This window comes from Limulus polyphemus, unplaced genomic scaffold, assembly GCF_000517525.1.
Source record: "Limulus polyphemus unplaced genomic scaffold, Limulus_polyphemus-2.1.2 Scaffold1507, whole genome shotgun sequence".
Taxonomy (NCBI): domain Eukaryota; kingdom Metazoa; phylum Arthropoda; class Merostomata; order Xiphosura; family Limulidae; genus Limulus; species Limulus polyphemus.
In genome coordinates, this window is record NW_013667117.1 from 145866 (window position 1) to 167875 (window position 22010).

The window sequence follows — 22010 nt, forward strand, 5'->3', positions numbered from 1 at the left end:
TCATTAGAAACTATAACTTTGTATTTAGACTTCACAAACATCTAATTTGAACCAATGCTGCATTCAACATACCATGTGACACACAAAAATTGATATTTAGATGTTTGGTTATGTTATTAATTATCATAAAAGCTTTTTTGAAGTTTTCTGAAATCAACACAGCTGGATTCCACAGCAATTCAATTAAGGCCTCAGCCAATAACTGATTATTTCTAAGATAATACACAGCTCTTATAACAAAGATTTGTTACAGAGCCAGTTTTTCAACATTAAATATGGTAGTACTTAATAGTAGGGATCGTGATGAAACAAAATGGTCGCCATAAAAAATTGGCCTTATAAAACCACCTTTAATGTCTGGATATTAACAATGACTATTTCACAGTATTAACTGAACAAAACTTAAACTTTTTGTACTTATAAAGCCACCTAAATCACTATATATGTGTTTATGGAGTGAATCAAAAGACATCGTAATACTTGAAAATGGCTGAGAAAAGCACTTTGGGATATTCTGAGCTTTCAATTGGTTATTCACATCATAGACAGAAGTAGGTTTATGTAAGCAAATGTTTCTAAAAATGGAAAGAGGTGGGTGGGGCCACTGTGTTTGATTCAGTAAACGTGGAGAAATCTCAGCAAATAGGAAAAATAGAATGTTCTTATTTTATATTCTAGCTTGTCAATATTGGTAATTTGAGTTCCTGATTTATACAAAACTAGATTTTGTATTTGGACATCACAAACATCTAATTTGAACCAGTGCTGCATTCAACATACTACATGACACACAAAAATCAATATTTAGGTATGTTTTTTAATATTTACTTTTAAATTAAGAAATTAACTAATGCATAATACTAAAATTTGAATTATAATCTACAATTTGATACCAAACTTACTGACATAAATTCATAAAATAGTAGTTCAATAAAATTTTGAATGAGAGTCAACAAACGCAATGACATGGCCTTTGACTCCTGACGTATGTCAATAGGGTTAATCCAAGTAGAAGTTCCACTATTTAAAAGTGTCCACTGACGGGAATGCATAAGAGCTCGACCCATGGGAATGAGATCTTATAGGAAGCCCACATCCTCTGAATAGATAGAACCTCTCGAAGTTGTGAGAAAATGTGAGGTGAGAGTCTTGTGAACTGCTTGCTCCATATCCCAAAGACAAAGAAGAGTAGGCTGGGGTCAACTGAGATAGGAATGAAAAAAAAACCTCCAAACGAACTAGGTACTGAATGGGGGGGGGGGGTAAAACGGACTTCACCCTTACATCAGGAATACCACCTGTGTTGCTTCTCGTAGGAGCAGGTGGGTATGATCTTTGAACTGTGAACAGGAAGAATCAAGCAGTAGCCAGTCATCTATGAAAAGATGAGTGAAAAGACCCAGAGTGATGATGTCATATTACCCTACAAAACACTTAAAGAGCCAAGGTTAGTAAAATTGGTAGAGTCCTGAACTGGAATACTCGAATTTGAGCAATAAAAACTATCAATGATGTATGCACTGTGTGGACAAACCCCAAATTGTATATTATGAAGAGAAAATTTGGTTTCTAGTATCAAGAATCTAGGAAAAGGAGCTGAAACAAAACTTAGCCCTATGAATGGGAAAAAAACTAACACCTCAGTGATGTAGCAAAGCACTGATGAAAAGTAGGATTATCAAGCACATAGTTAACAATGACAAAAAAAAATGTATCCAGATAGAACAATGAATTATATGTTACTAGTAGTAATGATATGTAATGTACAAACTATCTAAACATACCTAGTTAACAAAGTACTTATGAATACTGAACTGACAAACCTTCTAAATTTACCTAGTCCACAAAGTACATAATAACAACGAATGTGCAAACCAACAAATATTAACAAGAAAACAAAGTAATAATCAATATATAACTTACAATTCATCTAAGTTAATTTACATGACAAAGGACACATAAATAAATAATTATTGTTAATTAGGATTATATGACACATATTTAACAATGGCGAGAAAAAAATAGTAATGTAGAACAATGAATTTGATGTGACTCATAGTAATAATATGTAACTTACAAACTATCTAAATATATCCAGTTAAAGTACTTATTAATATCAAACTGACAAACCCTTAAAATTTACCGAGTCTACAAGGTACATAAGATTAAGAAACATGCAAAGTGACTAATATTGCCTAGAAAAACAAAGTAATAATCAATATATAACTTACAATTCATCTAAATTAACTTAGACAACAAAGGACACATAAATATCTAACCTAGATCTCTATTCAAAATCATTTCATGTTTAAGAATTTCTAGAGATTCTCTTATGTTGAATTGATTTTTTAACTTAACTTCTCTATGTATTTGAACCTTATCCTATTCAGTGTTATGCAAAAGGTTTGCCACATGTTCCCTAAAGCCAAATCACTAGTTTTTAATTTTTTGATGCCATTTTTATGTTCATTAAATTGGAACTTCAAATATATATTTGTCTGTTTGATACAATTCAAGCCACAACTACAAGAGATTTTATATATATTCCACATTTATCTTTTAATTCAATTTTGTCTTTAAAAGCAATAATGATATTCATTAGTTTTAAGTGAGGAGTAAAGGCTAATAGACAAGTCGTGTTTTTCATGAACACAGTTGACAGTGACAAAACATATGACAAACATATTCTTTATTTATTTACCTTAGTTATTATCTGTAGTCTGGTATATTCTGCTAACAGAGGTGATAAAGAAAACCCCATAGACAAGCCTTTATTCTGTTCATAAATTTCATCACCCACCTTATAATAACTATAACTTGCACATAATTTTGTTAAATTTAAAATATTATCTACTTCTAGACATGAACAAATTTTGCTGGCTAGTAACCAATTTTCAAAACAACATAATACTTGTATTGGTACATTTGTAAATAATGAAACTAATCAATCATTTTCTTCTTTAATTATATTTTAAATCTTATTAATAAATTGTGATAAATTCTTAACTGTAAGTATGTGAGAATTTGTTAAAAAAAGAACATTTATTAATAATAAGCTTAGAAAATATTGATGATCCTCTGTTATCAACAATTGGGCAGAATGGTATCCCAGTTTTATGTAGTTTAGGGAGGGCATAAAAATATTTGGTTTTCAGTGCAATGGGTGCATACAGCAACATTAGAGGACTCAGCTTCAATAAGTAGCCACTGGGATTTTTTTTTGTTGGATACCACTGTTCCTTGTCATTTTACTGAGTGGACGAAAAGACTGCTACCAAAGTGAATGCTTTTTGGCAGTTGTCATTTCTATAAGTAGTGTCAAATGGGAGCTATTCAAAGCAATTTATTCAAAATGGTACAAAATAACCATGCATTTATCTAATGCTGAAATGGGGGACTAAAACATATATATACAAATCTATAAACCAAAAAACAGCAAATATATACTCAAAGATGTTCTGCCTTTATGCATTTTTTCCAATCATGCTTCTATTTTTAAAATATTTCTTTTGATCAGTCAGCAGAAGTACCATTTTTTCATGAAACTCCCTTACAAAAAGAAACATTTTTCTTCATCATAAGTTTTTCTCAGATTGACCATTCAGCACAAACAAAGACTGGCAGATCTCTGTTGATATTCATATGAAATTTTAGGAATTGCAATGAAAAATTAATTTTCCTTTAATGTATTCTTGAAAATAAACACTTATATATAGATCGGTCACTATACATAATGAGTAAACAGAATGGAATGAAGTTAGCAACTTCACAATTGGCATGATAACAGGAGTACAAGCACTACAATTGTCCTTCAAGGATGTCATTAAGCTCACAAAGGTATCCATCGAAACATAATCTCCCAGATCTCTTTTTGTATTTTTTTCTGTCTTGATCTGCATTTGCTTATGAGCATAGTTATGTTGTGTTTTGAAGAAAAAAACTGATTTCAGTTTCCTGAAGTAGTAAAGTTTAAGTTAGGCTAAATTTTGTAAAATAAATTGAAGTTTTATACTGACTTTTTTAAGTGGTGAAGCTAATAGTTGTGTTTACATGTGTAAAGTTCCACCTAGAAAACAATGAAAGTTACAGTAACATTTCAAAAGTTACAAATATATATGTGAGTGTGTTTGTATTTTGCTGTTTCTAGAAGCACAAATACAATGTATTTTTTTTCAAAAATCATCATTACTCTGAACTAAATGCACCAAGTAAATAATATTTTTGTTATAAATGTAACCAAAAAAAAAAATCACTTATACATTAATTCAGTTTCAGTAATTTAAAGTATGTCATCTACGCTAATTCTAAATATTCGTATCAACCAATATGGTTGGGTAATCATTGGCTATTTGTATTGGCAAAGAAAATAATAATGGTGCATCACTAATTACAGTTTATTTTGTTCCACTCTGTATTGGAAAGTATGAAAATGCTTGCTCCATGACATCAGCAAGACTCATTTTGGTTTTAGGCATTAGCAGCAACCTGTTAAATCATCACAAGTTTTTGATAAGTTCATAGTGTTGTAAAATAAAGTGTGTCACTCTATTTGTTGCTTCTATTTCTAACCTTGGTTTTCACTAAACATAGTAATATAACTTACAAAAAAATATATATATATATATATATCACAGATTTACCTTTGTATACCATATCAACATATGCTATACATATTTAAACTTCAAGAGAGCCTTGCTGCTGTTGTCCTGTTTTATGTCGGGAATATATCCCCTTTAATCATTAATATACTATACTTAAAATATTGCAATATGCTTAACTCATACCACAATATGAAAATTTTGGCAATGCCAGCCCCTACTTTCGTGACTTTTCAATCATAAGTAAACCAATTAAATAACAAATAAACATAATTGAAGCTCCATCAGTGTTTAAAATTTGTCTTTTCACTTATAAGTCATTTTATAAAGAAATAATACAATCTATTTCAATCACCAGTACCAAAGTTTGGGCCTCATATGGCAACTTTTTAAATTTCACATTTTTATCTAAAATCTTAAACATCAATACTGATTAACTATGTTTTATTGTTGGATAAAGTGTTAACATTTTCCTTACCTGAAAATGCATTTCCAATAGGTACTTATCTCTCTATACACATTTAAATCCAAGGTGGATATGTTTAGTACTTTCCATTACCCTTGATTTGATGCAAGTTTAGGGAAGTAAGTATATCCTGTGAGACGACACTTGCCACTGGGTGGGTACCGAGAAGTAAATCGTATAAGAGTAGAAAGACGTAAGGAAGTAAAAGAGAAACTTGCCTGTCAGAAATAATAAGAAGACTAGAAAATGGTAACTAAAGGTAGGCAATATCCCAAGGAAGACAAAACTGTCAGATGGTGGGGGGTAATTAACATTCCAGCCTGGAGGATCCTATCCAAGGGTCATCGAGAGTGCGAGCCCAGAGAGCAATGTGATGGGATGAGGTATGGTACAGCCTAGTATCTCCATCCAAGGAGGAATTTATGATCCAAGTGAGTTGACAACAAGCACAAAGGAAGAAAAGAGGTCACATGGCAAGAATAAAGGATTTCAAGAATCCTGAAATGGAGCAGTGTTTGCCAATCCACACCTGACCACTCAAACTGGACACAAATGGTGATCAGGATCAGTATGATCATAGAGGACTGAGATCAACAGGAGAAGAAAACAGCCCAAGTCTAAGGAAAAAATGAGCAGCCAGAGAACATGGTGAAGGCAGTTCTGTGAAATAAATTATGGGAGACATCCAATGCCTAAACATCAGATCTGTAATGACCACAAGCAAGGAAATAGGTTTTGAGAGATATAACAAACAAGTGGCCAGTGGTTCAAATAGGACCTGAGTATAGGAATGTAGAACCACATTAAGGTTCCAGTTGGGCAAAGAACTCAGATAAGGGAACGGTGAATTATGAAGGACCAGAACAAGGTGGAAAGTACAGGGGAGGAAAAGATGGAACCATATTGAAATAATTGAAGTTAACAGGTCCAATCAACAGCCTGCTATGGTAAAAACCAACAATCCTCATTCAAACAACATGGTAAAGAAAGCCAAAAGGTAGGCAACAGTAGAATGGACTTGTGGGAAAGAGTAGCAGATAGACCAGTGGCGAAAAATATGCCTATTTCATTGATAAACAGAGAGAGTAGATGGACAACAAAACCAGGATAAAAAAGTTGGAGAAACCTGACAGGTAAGTAAAAGTCCATACAAATCCCACAAATGAATATGAAGGGATGATACTTCTGGCTTACGAGGTTGTAGCAACAGTGATCAAAACTGAAGTAGAGAAAGAGCCATCTTGGATACCAGTTAGTGAAGAAGAATGAGCCAGGATCTGACAAGGTGAAGAGAAGGGCACAGATACAGAAGGAAATGAAACCAGTCCTGGCTGAGAGCATTCACAGCCAGAGCAGCTAGATGAGGTACCATGGACTGGAAGAGTGTAAATTTGGTAGAGAGGAATGGTGAAGGCATTGATCATTGGTGTGTCAAAGTGAGAACAGATTAAACAAAAGACCTGAGGATGGAATGACCAATCCCTAGACCAATCTGTCCAGTAAAGAAAGATGATCCATCACCAAATTCAAAATCTCCTGGACATGGTAGGTGGTTAGACAAACCCAATGTGAGTGGGCCCAAAATAGACAGTCCAACATGTGGAAACAAAGGACCCTAGAGTGAGTCCCATCCTGGCAACTGATATGGGAAATGATTGTACAAATGCTGGAGTGGGTCATGACTAAGTGATCCATAAGTCAAAGTATGAAATAAGAAAATGCCCAATGAGTAACCAAGATTTCCAGGACACTGATTTTGAAAGGTACTTTAAATAAGACTAAATCCCCGAGGCTGTGAAGCAGTCCACAGATGTGCTCCAACAAGTATGAGGTGTTTTGGTGAATAGATGGAGATTTAAACATGGGGAATGCCAATTATAGTGTTGGCATGATCCAGTCAATAAGACAGATCCTCAAGAATAGAAGGTAGCATCATTATAAAAGAGGACAGAGGTTTACAGGAAGTATTCCATGGGTCTCTCATAGTCTACCAAAGAAGCCTCATGTGAGCTTGGCCTAAAGGGACAAGATGTTTGAGATGCAAGAGTTTCCAAATGATAGAACTTCATTCTCTCAAGAAGTATAGGAGGAGCCAGAGTCAAGGTGACAAGATGCTCCATGTGTCACCAATGGGATGTGTGACAAGCAACTCAACAAGAAGAGGTGGCGAGAAGTTAATGGACAAGAAATGGGAAAAGATAGAAAAGTGGAGAGTTCACAGGGTTAAGGAAGAGGCATGGATTCACAAGGTTGGGAGAGATGAGAACCAAAGAGGAAAGGAAGGACTGGTGTCCCGAGGTTCGGCCAAAGTTTCCAAGGTGTTAAGAACACTCTCAAAGACTTCAGGGAAAAACAAAGGAGCCAGATAGAGGTAAGAATGAGGAATATGAATAGATCGACAAAATAATATCAGGATCATAGTAAAGCTTTAGAGAAGAGATGAAGAGAGGATAGGTAATGAAGGAGATGGGTAAGAAAAAGAAAAAGACAGGAAAACTAAGCATTAGAGAGTTAATGGAGACAGGGTGTCAGCTCTCCAAGTGGGTAAAAGGGACTCGAAGAATGGAAAAGAGGAATGACTAATCTACGACAAAGCAATCCTGGATTCAAGGAGGACGAAGCATTTGAGAGTGTGAAAAAAGCTGATCCAGAGACACATCAGCATGGATACGTATGTCTGGAGAAGGAAGAAAACCAAATAATCCTCAGCAGGCGAGGCATGTAATAAGGAATGGAGAAAAATTAAGAGACATTAGTGAAAGAGAAAGTAAAGAACAAACCAAAGAAATCTAATCCACAATGAAATTTGGAAAAGGAACATTGTTCTCTATAGGTAAAGTGGAGCATAGTTAATCTGGGATGTGGAAAGAGCCCATAAAAATCATTGTGGTTGTGGTTGGGTTCAGAAAAAGGGGAACACGCCTTCATCATACGAACAGGGAGATGAGGCAATGAAGGCATTAACAAATGCAAGACACATTAAACAATCAGTGGCTACAGATGAAATGGAGGCAGTGTTAGTAACATCAATAGAACCTTGGCAGAAAGTAGTAGTTCCCAACATTTAGATATCATTGTTGTTAAAGTAATTCTTCAGATCAATTTCTTTAATGCAGTAACTGAAAGGAGATGTAATTTTAAATTTAATTTGAAACTAAATAAAATAAAATGAATCAAAGTTAACTCTGGAATAAAAGCACTAAATTAGACAAAGTTTTAACTTTGATAAGACCATCCATTTACAACACTGCCAAAGAAATGAATGAAATTAATTTTGAGCACAAGCATTTATGGAAATCTACTGCTCATGGAGGATGTATCACCCTCCTAGTGGTGAAGAGCTATTGTCACATGATGTTTACATCATGCACTAGTACAGTTCACATTAAAATATGTCTTATGCACGAGATAGTTTAAGGCTGGTAGCATGCACAAACTCCCAAAGGCAGATGTGCAAGGAATAGCTCCTGTGTGAAGAGAAGTATATGGATCATTTTAAAAGTTAAAAATTTAGATGCTGAACCTAAACAGAAAAGAAGGCAATACTGAATACTTTTTTATTACTAATGATATTTATTTTATGAACAATTTAATGGGTAGATAATCAAAACAGTTTTATATTGCATGCACATGTAGAACTAAAAAAGATATCATAATTTTACTATATTTTAATCACACAAATGAAATGTATGCTAAAATTCAATTTTGGTAATTTTAGTACAGTTGAAACTCACGATATGCAAGATTACCACATAATGAAATGTATACTTAAATGTATACATAAATCATAGATATGCATAAGTATAATACATATATACTATATGTATGCAAAGGATTGAGTACCTTATATTAAAAAGGTTTTGAATATGGAAGTCACGTGACAGCCACAATCAAACATGTTTCCAAACTACACTAAGCTCCAATAATAACAGCCTCTTTTCAATACTCAGTTAGAAACAACCAAGATCTTTAAATACACTCCATAAATTGAAGGCTATTTACAGACTTTCAGCATTTCAACCAAGAAGTGAGGAGTCTAGATATGCATAGGTATAATACATATATGATATATGTACACAAAGGATTGAGTACCTTATATTGAAAAGTTTTTGAATATGCAAGTCACGTGACATCCACAATAATGCAAGTTTCCAAACTACGCTAAAAACCGACCATTTTTAGGAAGAATATGTAACAGCACTTCCCAATGCAAAATATTCATTCACTAAGATCATAAATATGTGTTCAGTCTGGAAGTTAGAGTTTCCAAGAATGGGGATATTCCTTGTACTTAATGGTATTGGAAAACAAAGGAATATGGATTGATTTGGGGCACCAGGACCATTCAGAAAAAGACCTACAATATGACATACACCAGTCATGGCAACCAAATTGAGGTATCTTTTAAAAGAAGATAATCCATAGACATAAAAGCCACCATGTGCCTCAGACAACAGTATTCAACATAACCAAGAAGGATCTCTGTCTGAAAAAGTAACATAAATCACATGTGAACAAGTTGCTTCCACAACATATCCAATCAATCATCACACTCTTCAAGCAGCTAGAGACTGAAACAGATATTAATGCTTTTCCATACAAAGACATACTGGTCAAATCTCCAGATGTAGCATCTTCATCCTTGTACACTAGATGAATAGTGGAAAGCATGCAGGGAGAAGTGGTGTGCTTTTGACATAACAGCTTAACAACAGCCTATTACAATAAATCTGTGCTGCAGAGCTATTGCCAAGATGCATAAACATCAAATAACGTATGACTGGACATGGCAAAATGAACTGTAATGATTTAGTAGGGTTTTAAAACCATCTTACTATAATGTATTCAACCTCTATATGTGCTACTGCCTGCTGTAAAATTAGTAAGCAAGAGCATCTGTACACTACAATTGTTAATTGAAAAAAATAATAAAAATATGAAAAACAACCATGGAATAATATATTATTCAAAAAAAGGAAAGAAAAGGATTAAAAGCTTCCTCTACTTCAAGTGTCACAGCTTTCATGAAATGAAAGAAATTACAATAGATCCCACTTTCCAAAAAGCTAGAAATTTATCCTTGAGTGAATCAGAATCACCAGTCAATCTTAACCCTCTCTCAATGGGTAGGTCAAAGTATGCATGTTACAACCTTGTGTAAAGTTATATTCAAAATTTAATTAAGCTACTTTATTATCAATGTACACAAATAAACTTGGCATCAAAACACACTGAATAAATTAAATTTTACCAAGTTTTAATTTCCCAATTTTAAATGGAATTCTTTAAATCAATCTTTACTCATGACATTTGTTCTCTACGTCTTCCCCTTCTCTAATTTTTTAACACTTCTCTCTAACGTACAGAACGTAATGTAAATTATTCATTACAATACAGATATTACTATGGCAAAATATAATTTTTGTAGCCTTCATTCGTCTTTGTTCACAGTGACACACTAAAAAGCCAGACCTGCTTGCCATGCCCACTTTTCACATCCTTTATTTATAATTCTCTCTGACATTTTATATTACAATTATAACCATTAGAAAACCAGTTTTAATCTATCGAATGAGTTATTGCTACATTACTTTTAATACAGAGTATAAGTATTTTTTAAAAAATCAATACATTCTCAACAAAAGTGCATCAGAATAACAAATGGCCAGAAGCTAATTTGCAGCAAAAATATTACTCCCACTTACCCTAAAAAAGCCATTGTATCTTTGTAAGTACTTCTTTCAGGATTGCCCTACACCATTTGATTCATTATAAAATAAGTTGTATTCTGAAATACAACAAAATCCTGGACTTAACTGACTGAGAGTGCTTTAGCAAACATGCTCTGTTTAAGATAGAAATTGCCTGTTAAAAGGTTCATAATAATGTAATAAATAGATAAAAAAAAAACAGAAACATACTCTCTGAACAAGTAAAGGTGAGTCCAAAAGAGCTCTCAGTGGTGATCCTTGGGAGCTGTAGTGAGAAGGAGTCTTTATTTTGGTCAAAGATCTTAAATTACTGAGACTATTCACACAGGAATGTTTTCGAGGAGTGGTTTCTGTAAAGAATAAATATTTTTCTAAATATCAGCCACTGCTTAGCTGAAACTAAAATTTTAATACAATCAGAAGTCACATAATATTGTGAGAAGTCTTCTGCAATTTGACTTTCACTCAGTCGAAATTTCCTAAATTATTTAAAATTGTTAATATGCATCGTATGACCTACATTTATAATTTAATATTGTTCGCTTTTAATATTAAATAAATACAAAATAGAGAAAACTGTGACATCTATAGCCTTTGCAGACTGACATTTTTTTTTAATATAAAACTTATCCTCTTCACCCAAATTGAACAATTTGTTTCACTGGTTGTGATGCTAAAAGGTTTACATGAATAAGAACACATTACGTTTATCAATCATTAAATTAGTAGCATTATTATATATAAATCTAAAGATCTTATCCTATTACCATAATATTAGTAGCATTATTATATATAAATCCAAAGATCTTATCCTATTACCATGATATTAGTAGCATTATTATATATAAATCCAAAGATCTTATCCTATTACCATGATATTAGTAGCATTATTATATATAAATCCAAATATCTTATCCTATTACCATGATATTAGTAGCATTATTATATATAAATCCAAATATCTTATCCTATTACCATGATATTAGTAGCATTATTATATATAAATCCAAATATCTTATCCTATTACCATAATATTATTAGCATTAATATATATAAATCCAAAGATCTTATTCTGATTGTTACAATCTTCAATGATGGTTTCTAAAGATTTTTGAAATTCTCAGTAGTGTCTTTCTTCTTCATATTTTGTGAAATTAGGGAAAATTGCTCACAAATTAATCATGAGGTTCATTATTTGAATACATATAACTAATCAATTCTTTGCATGAAATGTTGAAAAAAACACCACTTTCAAGTCTACAAACTGGGCCTTAAGTGTTGTATTTATAATTATACAGTTACTAAAACAATTTATAGCCAAACAAGGTAAATAAATAATTATTACTGGTTTCATTCATTAGGCAACCAAGTATTTAAACAAAGTAAAAAAACCTAGTATTTTTTATATTCTTCAAGTAACCTAAAATTCAAATCAAACAAAATAAAAATTAGAATATCATTTTATTTTTTAAATAAAACTTATGATAGTTATAGTGGTATCTTACAAAGTTTAAAAAACATTAAGAAGTAAATAAGAATAAAACTAGAAAATCAGTTCAGATATAATATTATTGTGTTAATAAGTAATAAAATTTTATCCTTACTTTGCAAATCACTGTAATTATGCCAATCTGAGCCAAAGTAGATATGAAATATTTGAAACATTAAGTAACTCAGTTTTTGTAGTTGAATTTCTTGTTTCAATACTTTTTTAGTATTAAAACTTTCTATCTTACCATAGATAGCTACATTATTATATCGATCCCTACTTGTCTTTATAAAATTAATTTTTTTTACTATGCTTGTTTGTTTCCTTTTTATTAGCTATATTTTTGTGCACCAGCAATACCAAGTGTGGATCACACATATTCCATTTTCATTACTACTAAGGATCCCTTTCAATGTACCCACAAACCTAATTATATATTCAAAGTAGTGCATCATTCATTTTATGTATATCTTCTAGTATCCTTTTCAGACAGAAGAGTTCTGTGAAAGAATTAGAGCAATAAGGTTCATAATTTTTCTTATGCTTGCTTGGAAAAGTCATTTACTTAGATGAAAACTCATGCCTTTTTTCTTTTTGAATGTTGACTATTCAACATGAAAAGTAATTTTCACTTTTAAGATTAAAAATAGTTTTATGCATCAGAAAATTTTAAAATTTCACATGCGAAATCTTTATAACGTCCACATAATTATCAAGCATTTCTTAAGTAAAACTTTATATTTTATCTGTTATTTTCACTAACAAATCTCTGTACGGGTTTGGTCAATTTGACCTAGCTCGTAACCACTATAAAAAAATTACGAAATGAATATAAATTATGCCTTTTTCATTCTAGAATGACTAAAAATTATAACACGAAAACACAAATGTTTAGTCTAAGTAGCTTAAGTTTCATTACAATATATATTTATATATATTTATTTTTATTATATTGACCTTCCAGCCATGCCTGGCTAACAATACAGAAGTTGCAATGATGTGCCTCACGTGCACTCATGTTACCGTATCTAAGAATATAAAACTGGCCTTCAGGCTTTATAAAGTGACGTGTCTTGGCTGTGTTTTAGTGGACTAGTATTTTGCAAATATAGTCACATTTTAGTTATAATACATTATATATGTATATACATTATTACTATTTACAAATAAGTTCTTAAATTTATTTTCCTTAAAACATAGAACAGTAAATAAAGAAGTATAACAATCAATTATCTCTTAGGTTATCCTTATCAAATTTTGCATGTGGAGGATGTGAAACGAAATAGTTTTTTGGAGTTATATATATATAATTAGGTTTTATATATACATTTTAAAATTACTTTATCAGTATCATAAAATTCCAATATAACTTATCAAGCTTAGTAACTAAGCTGTATTTGGGTCTAAAAAAATATGAAATTTTCAAGCAGACTAAAAACTCACCTTATCAGCTTGAAGTTTTGTATCAAAAGAACAAGTATGGTCTCTGTCTAACCACCAAGCCAGGTCAGCTCTGATCCGGGAATGAAGGGTAAAAGGGTGGTTCAATTAACTCTTTCAGCACAGGCTCGGTTTGTGAGACCGACCTAGTAACCATTTTGTGCTTGATATAATTTTCATATTATAACTTTTAAATTAATAAACATATCTTCAACAAATTTTGCAGATTATCAGTAAACATTACAAGGCATTCGTACACAAAGTATCATATATTATTTATAAAGTTTTAAGATTTTTTAAGTAATGTTTTTAAAGGTGTTAAGGATGGAAACCATTGAAGGTAGATCATTGCCTTTGGTAAATGGACATGAACAAAGAACTGATGAAATGGGAAAGGAAAGATTCAATGCGTGGAGTCAGTCCATGGCTGAAGCAATGGACCTGACAAAAGCCATGCATGAAAACAGGGTGTGGTGACACGTGGATGAAAAATGTCCAATCCAGATTAACAAAATAGAGACCAAGACACTTGTAAGGATAGAGGAGGTTTGTACAAGTAAATAACGGAGCAGTGGGAACCATGGTTGTGTCGGGCAATAAGGAGCCACCAGTAGGACTAGACAAGAAGTGATTTGGATTAGGGATAGAACTCTGGAGAGGAGTCTATTGGGAGAGTAAGCATAGATGTGAAGATCCTTCCAATCGTAACTGAATGTATCCACCCCCCAGAGTTAGAGGGTGTGGAATGGGAGACCAAAAGGAAGGAAGTTTGGTGTACCGATGTGTGACAAAGGCATATATCAGGTGTCCCCAGCTGGAAAAACACCCACCAAAAAACCTGTGGATTGAGAGACCACTCCATGGAGAGAATCTTGTTGGAACGAGATAATCGATCCACAACCAGATTCAGGGTGCCAGGAACATGGCAAGCTAAGACCACAATATGGTGACTGTGGACCCAGAAAAGGAGATCCAGGATCTGAAAGCAGAGAGACTTGGAATTAGTACACTCTTGCTTGGTGTTATAAGTGACCACTGTGGAATTGTTGGAGTGTACCATATCATCCTCTCCTGCAGGAGAGGAAAGAAATGGGACAAAGCTTGACAAACCACCATAAGCCTAAGAATGGTGATACAGAGAGAAGACTCTTTTATCAGCAAGAGACTGAAAATCTCCCAGGAGTCGAAGTAAGCACCCAAACTCTCTAAATGTGAAGATGTAAATCTGGATACGGCAGAGGAAGCGGCATCCCCACCACGGTCTGGTCTCTGTCTAACCACCAAGCCAGGTCAGCTCTGATCCGGGAATGAAGGGTAAAAGTGGTCTCCATTCCTCTTCTTTCCTATTTCTTCATGTGGTTGTTTGACAAAGGCTTGTCCACTTCAACCATCAGGCAGCCTTGTTGAACACCTTCCATTTCTCCTAATTTCGTAAAGTTTTGTCTTCCCCTGTCATTTTCCTTGTTTTCTGCTCCTTTCGAGCTGTGCGTCCTATGTTCCTTTGACTTACTTGATTGGGATCTCATTGTGGTCCTTTATGCTCTTTCCTGTCTGCCCTTTGAACCTTTGTCTACGTGTTCCATGTACCATCTCTCTTTCTCTCTCTCAAAGCTTTTTTCCTTCCTTCTTCTCCTTGCTTGCAGATGTTGTTAATCAGATATTCATGCCATTAATGTTACCCACATCTTCTACCATTCCTCTTATGTCTCCCACCTGTACTCCCATTCTGATCCTGAATGACTTCTTTGTTCGATTCACTCCTTACAGTGTTATGTGGAATCTACAGCTTCCTTTCAGAGTTCATGCTTCCGAATTTTTATTCCCTAGAACACTTCTGTTTCCCTTGGTTGATTCCCTGTTTCACTCACTGGCTGAGTTTCTGAACTCGTTAGACTGGAATGTTCGGTTTTATCCATGGAAGGTCACCATTTCTACAGTTTCTTTCTATCAAATTTGTCATCTCATCATGTCTTTGGCTGCTCATTTTTGCTGTCTGTTGGAAAAGATTGTTCACACTTGAATGTGAACTACTCCCAATACCTTCATCTTTCATTATGTGCACGATCTGGCTGTATTTTCCTCAGGTTGGTTGTGCTGTAATGCTCACTGTGGCTGTACAGATAGATTTGTTTGTTTGTTTGTAGTTATGTACATTATAGGATGATCACTATTAGATAATTGAATATTGGTTACTGTACAGATAGATTTGTTTGTTTGTTTGTAGTTATGTACATTATAGGATGATCACTATTAGATAATTGAATACTGGTTACTGTACAGATAGATTTGTTTGTAGTTATGTACATTATAGGATGATCACTATTAGATAATTGAATATTGGTTACTGTACAGATAGATTTGTTTGTTTGTAGTTATGTACATTATAGGATAATCTATTAGATAATTGAATATTGGTTACTGTACAGATAGATTTGTTTGTTTGTAGTTATGTACATTATAGGATGATCACTATTAGATAATTGAATACTGGTTACTGTACAGATAGATTACATGATTTCTAATTGCATCAGAGAGAATATTTCATTGGAATGAGGCTGGATATACTCCTTCAATGTAAGAAGTGTTACTATTTAAAATCTAACTCATCTTATCATTCACATTAGTAAATACACTATTATGTATTTGACCTCTAGAGACACACCATGTAAAAAGTAGGGATGAAACAAATATCCAGATACTGCACTATAAAATAAATTACAAACTAATTAGATATTAGTTTTGGGATGAATCAGATGATCAGATGGCATTTCCAGGAATGAATTATCTCACAATATTAGATGGACATATCAAACGAATGTGCATTATACATAATAGGTAATGCATCATCTAGTCAACTGGTGGATTCTACAAGCTTCAAAACTTAGTAGCCTTTTTCCTGGTATTAAACAGTAGGACCCCTGCTAGTTGCATACAGATAGTTCTTATGTAATCTAAACAGACATCATGCTCACACATTGTATTACCACTTGTCTGTCACAGATGGTCACGATAGCAACAACAGCAATGGCAAGACAAAAGTTTCCATTGGAGATCAGAGACATGACATTCTTATTTAGTTTTCAAACAACAATGTAAAAAGTTAACTAATTTAAAACTATACTACAATGAAGTGGTAGCTCACACATGCAGCTCATGGTCATTAAAGTATAGCTACACCAAATATCCAAATCTGAGAGAATACAAGGAACTGGATATTCAAAATCTAGCCGAATCTATTATTTGTCCTACGCTAGAAAATGTCTGGAAATTACATTTACATATTGATATTAAACATTGCTGACAAATCACACTTCCATGATACTGCACATAAATAGCACTTCTCATTGGCTTCTACAGGTCAACTTCAAGCACACAGAAGTCAGGAATTGATCAAATTTCTGAAAGCACACATACTAATGGCATTCAATAAACTCCATATTTTAGCCTACCTAAAGGAACATTGTCATGACTACATAACATTTGTAAGTCCTGCCCTTAATGCAACTTTTCTAAATCATGTTAGTTAGTACTAAACTAACTCTCTCTTATTTTATTTTCTTGCATAATTAATTCCAGATATCATTAAACTTACAAGAATGTGTGGAAAGTGATCCCCCACCACAATTCAGGTTGTTACTCTGATCGTTTTATATTCTTTCCCTAAATTTGCTCAAAATTCATTTGTCCTACCTAGCAAACAATTTAGCCAAACATTCTAATTTCAAACAGTCTTAATATTTTGTAAACACATTAAAGCTAGTGTGCATTGTGCAAAGCCATTAACCCTATTTGCAATGGTTTGATAAAAGTGTGCAAGCTGTGGACGTTTACAGATCACCATTCCACATGATATTATGTATTTGAAGTCAGTTTTGAACTTTTCATTTTATCTTACATTTCTAGTTTGGCAACAGATCATGACAGAAAAAGTAAATATCAAATACAATGTATATGGATAATGAGAAAAACTGTAAATATGCATTTTGGAGCTTTTAGAGGTTATGCAAATACAATGTTCAAATTGCATAATGTACAAAAGTATTTTTATTCTTCACACGAACATAACCTTGCACTCTAAATTGTCAGAGTCTGAGTTAAACTGATTTCATCATTTCACAGACATATCACAAGTACAAATACCTTTGTTGTTCATTTGTTTTTTTTTCTGTACAACAGACTTGTAGATTTCACTAAAAGGTTATTGTCAGAGTCTGAGTTAGACTGATGTCATCAATTCACAGACATATCCTAAGTACAAATACCTTTGTTGTTCATTTGTTTTTTTTTCTGTACAACAGACTTGTAGATTTCACTAAAAGGTTATTGTCAGAGTCTGAGTTAGACTGATTTCATCATTTCACAGACATATCACAAGTACAAATACCTTTGTTGTTCATTTGTTTTTTTTTTCTGTACAACAGACTTGTAGATTTCACTAAAAGGTTATTGTCAGAGTCTGAGTTAGACTGATGTCATCAATTCACAGACATATCCTAAGTACAAATACCTTTGTAGCTCATTTGTTTTTGTTTTCTGTACAACAGACTTGTAGATTTCACTAAAAGGTTATTGCAGCACTTCCTGTAGGTACACATAAGTAAAGTTGGAATTGTAATCAATATTCCTTGTCTAACATGGGGTCAGACCAATGGACTGAGCCCGTGCAGACTGGTTAATCTAACATCTGAATTTGAAAATGGATGACATCATCCTGACACTCAGGCATACACTTCTTACAAGTTAATAGAGCTGATAGCCCCAATTAAGAAAATGGTAAATAGCCTGTCTTAATAATTAATGCTTTTAGTTTTGTAATGACATATTTATGTGTCTTTCTCTAAATTATCCAAACAAAATGAACCCTACCTATGACATTATACTGTGATATCAACAGTACACATTTTGAAGGTGTGAGGAGACTGCAGAACTAAGAAAAACCATGATGGTGAACATTTTTTTCATCACTCTACATTTAACTTTATTTCATCCATGAAGCGACCTAGCTGTGATCACGAGAAGTAAAAGTTCCAACCACTGAATTCTAAAATCATTCTGTGTATGCTTATATCTAAAGTCTGTACTATATGGTGTCTTAATGCATCCCTTCAATTAAATGAATAAGAAAATATTTAAAACCGAGAAGTGAAATGAAACAAAATGTTATGCTTTGAATAAAATTAATAAATCTATAGTACAATAGTAAAAACGTACCTTTTTCAGCTAATTCTTTCTGAATATTGTGCAGCTCATCTTCTAACTCCAAACGCTGATTTTCTTGCTGAACTAGTCTATTCCTTAAACTGCTTAATTCTTTTTCTTTTTCTCTCACTGCTACCTGTGCACGAATGTTAAAAAAATAACAGTAATTGTCATGAAAAATAAGTAAGATAAATTGCAATTTTCTCTTACGTGAAATTTAAGGTATTTTTTAATAGTGTATTTAATCACATATTGATAATTTGGTGTAAGCAATGTAATATAAACAAATCACTTTGTAAAGTCAAAATTTGCTATTAATATGTCCATTGGCAAAAAAAAATTAAGGAATCTTCTCTACTGCTATGAACTACTGCAGTGAAATAGTATGTAAACTAGATTGGGTCACATAGTGTTCTACATGACCAAGTAGGTGTATATAAATGATATGTAGTATTAAATTATTAAAACACCAGTAGATGCCTGTTGAAACAATTTAATGGTAATTTTTCTAAAAATAACGATAAATAAATAAATATAAAATGCACAGTCAACCCAATAATGATTGTCTAGTGGGATGTTTAGAACCCTCTTTTGTCATTCATGTGTTATTACAATAATAAAAATTACATTACATTTGTTTTTAAGCAAAATAAACGGAATACAATATATTCTATTATAGTTCTTGTGCACAGATTTTATAAAATAAGAGCTTCAACATTTAAAATATCACAATTTATTGTATAAAGTTAAAAGTAAAATATACAATTAAAAACTCTACATGTTTCAGTGGAAAAAAAATCCACCATTTTCAGGAGACCAGAAGAAACACAGGAACTTTAAAATTTTTATACAAACAATTGTATGTGTATAATGTGCATTTATACAGTGGCCTTTACAGAACAGATTTACAGAACTTAACATTTTCTTACACTGAAAATGTATTTCTGATAGGTACTTACCTAACCTCACACAAAACTATCTAGATCTTCTTTCTGCCCTTTAAACATTGCTGAAAACATTTTTCACACTCAGTGCACTAGTCAATATACCCCATCAATTTCATGTCACTATTAAACATGTACATAGCATGTGACTACTCTCCACCAATAATATTGCACCACCTATATTGGTGTAGCTAACTCCCTCTGCTATTCCTGCTCAATCCTCACTTTCAAGAATTGGCAGGCTCTACAAGAAGAACACCAGCAGTGGGGAGGAAGGGTGGGAAGTGTGTGAAAGGAGGTAAATACCTATCAGATATACATTTTCAGTGTAAAAAAATGATAACTTCTGATACATTCTTACCTCCTCTCAAAGAAAGCTAGAATCACACAATGCAAAAGTGGAGGGGCCGGTGTAGTTGCTCAACAGTGAAACTAAGCAGAAAGTGAACGCTCAAAATGAACGGGTGTGGTCCGAGATGGAAACCAAAGCACACATGTGGGGCACTACACTACATCTGGAACAAGTATGCTCTTCACCATAAAGCAGGAAATTAATCTGATGTGGGAGGGGCAAAAAAAAAGATATGCACAAGTGCAATTTATTTGGAGAGGTGAATCCATAGTAAAATATAAACTATGTAGATACCCAACCTCAACTGGACAGACAAGGTTCCAGAAATCGTCCTCTGCATTATGAGGTTGAAGATCAAACAGTTATAGTGGCTAAGGCATGTGGATCATGTTACATATACTCATCAACCCCAACCGTAAGTGAACTGAGTGTCATACATCAAGGAACCAGAATTACGAAGAGCAAATTAGCAGTCAGCTGATACTGGACAAACTCCCAAAACCACCATAGGAGTTAGAAGTACAACAAAAAGAACCTGGCATTATGAGGTCGTGATGTTGCCTCAACTCAATTGTAAGAACAGGGCAATATCTGTAACTGGTGTTATGAGCACAAATCATAACTCACCCAACCATAAATGCAGGGAAGACATCTTATGAGGAGCACATGGAACATTTGGTCAACCTTAGGAACAGTGTATGTACATCCCATTGCCAATACTATAAGGCAGGTTAACTTCCCCAAACTCCACCATAGGAGCAGGGAAAGAACCTCCTGCAACCAGAATTAACAAGAAGAGGAGCCTCTACTGCACATAACCATAGGAACAGGGCAGTGTTATCCTGAACCTGGTATTACAAAGAGGATCCCGCATAGGCTGGTTCTTCTTCAACTGACAGTGGTTCACCTGGGAAAAGCATTCAGAGGAAATGGAAGGAGGGAAACCAGTTTTGCTCTCTTCTCACTGATTGGAAAATCATGTATATGCATGGTAAATTAAAATGCACTCAAGAGGAAGCCTCCATGGTCCACCATCCCAGCAACTGGGAAGTGGTAAGGACTCCCTTGCTCCACTGGAAGAAAAAAAAGGGGGAGAGTAAATGCAGAGGAGAGTCTGGAGGAATGTCACCCTGGAGAAAGTGCAACGGGTGTCAGCGTGACCCTATTTTCAAAAGCAGAATGACCCCAATTTATTCAATCAAAGGGTCAGCAGGGATGGGCAGAAATCCCTTTCTACTTTCCTCATGAAGGCCATGAGTGACGGTCCACTTACTGATATCTAGAAATATATGTATATACCACTGAGTATACCACCAGAGGTCTTGCAAAACACCCCATCTTAACCAATATTCAATAGTTATGTACATTATAGGATGATCACTATTAGATAATTTGTTTGTTTGATAATTGAATATGGTTACTGTACAGATAGATTTGCTAATAGTGATCATCCTTTGTTTGTAGTTATGTACATTATATTATCTAATAGTGACCATCCTATAATGTACATAACTACAAACAAACAAACAAATCTATCTGTACAGTAACCAATGTTTCACATTTTATGTTTATATGGGTATTTTTGCTTTCTTTACAACTACATATAAGGGAAGCAACTTTTCATTTCCTAAGATAACCTTCCATTAATCATGAATTGACATAATTTCCATCCAGGGGATGGGTGCTCCAGCTAGTGGTCAATAAATTACTTAAATTTTCAGGTGATATTAAGGTGTTCGGGATTGCTAGCTGTGAAGAGGATGCTGCTGCTTTACAAAAGAATTTAGATCATTTAGTGAGTTGGGCAAATA

General features: G+C 33.6%; 2 protein-coding genes across 2 annotated transcripts in view; both read right to left on the minus strand.

Annotated features, from left to right (window-relative positions):
* Positions 1-1067, minus strand: part of LOC106463868 (pleckstrin homology domain-containing family D member 1-like) — a 26074-nt gene extending 25007 nt beyond the window's left edge. Inside the window, exon 1 of the mRNA XM_022391494.1 lies at positions 959-1067. Within this exon, the coding sequence (XP_022247202.1) occupies positions 959-1067 (109 nt within the window). The remainder of the gene's footprint in view (positions 1-958) is intronic.
* Positions 1068-9442: 8375 nt separating this feature from the next.
* LOC111086877 overlaps positions 9443-22010 on the minus strand; it is a 17969-nt gene continuing 5401 nt past the window's right edge. The window contains exons 3-4 of the mRNA XM_022391495.1: positions 10986-11125; positions 9443-9550 (exon numbers count right to left, since the gene is read on the minus strand). Of these exons, the coding sequence (XP_022247203.1) occupies positions 9443-9550; positions 10986-11125 (248 nt within the window). The remainder of the gene's footprint in view (positions 9551-10985; positions 11126-22010) is intronic.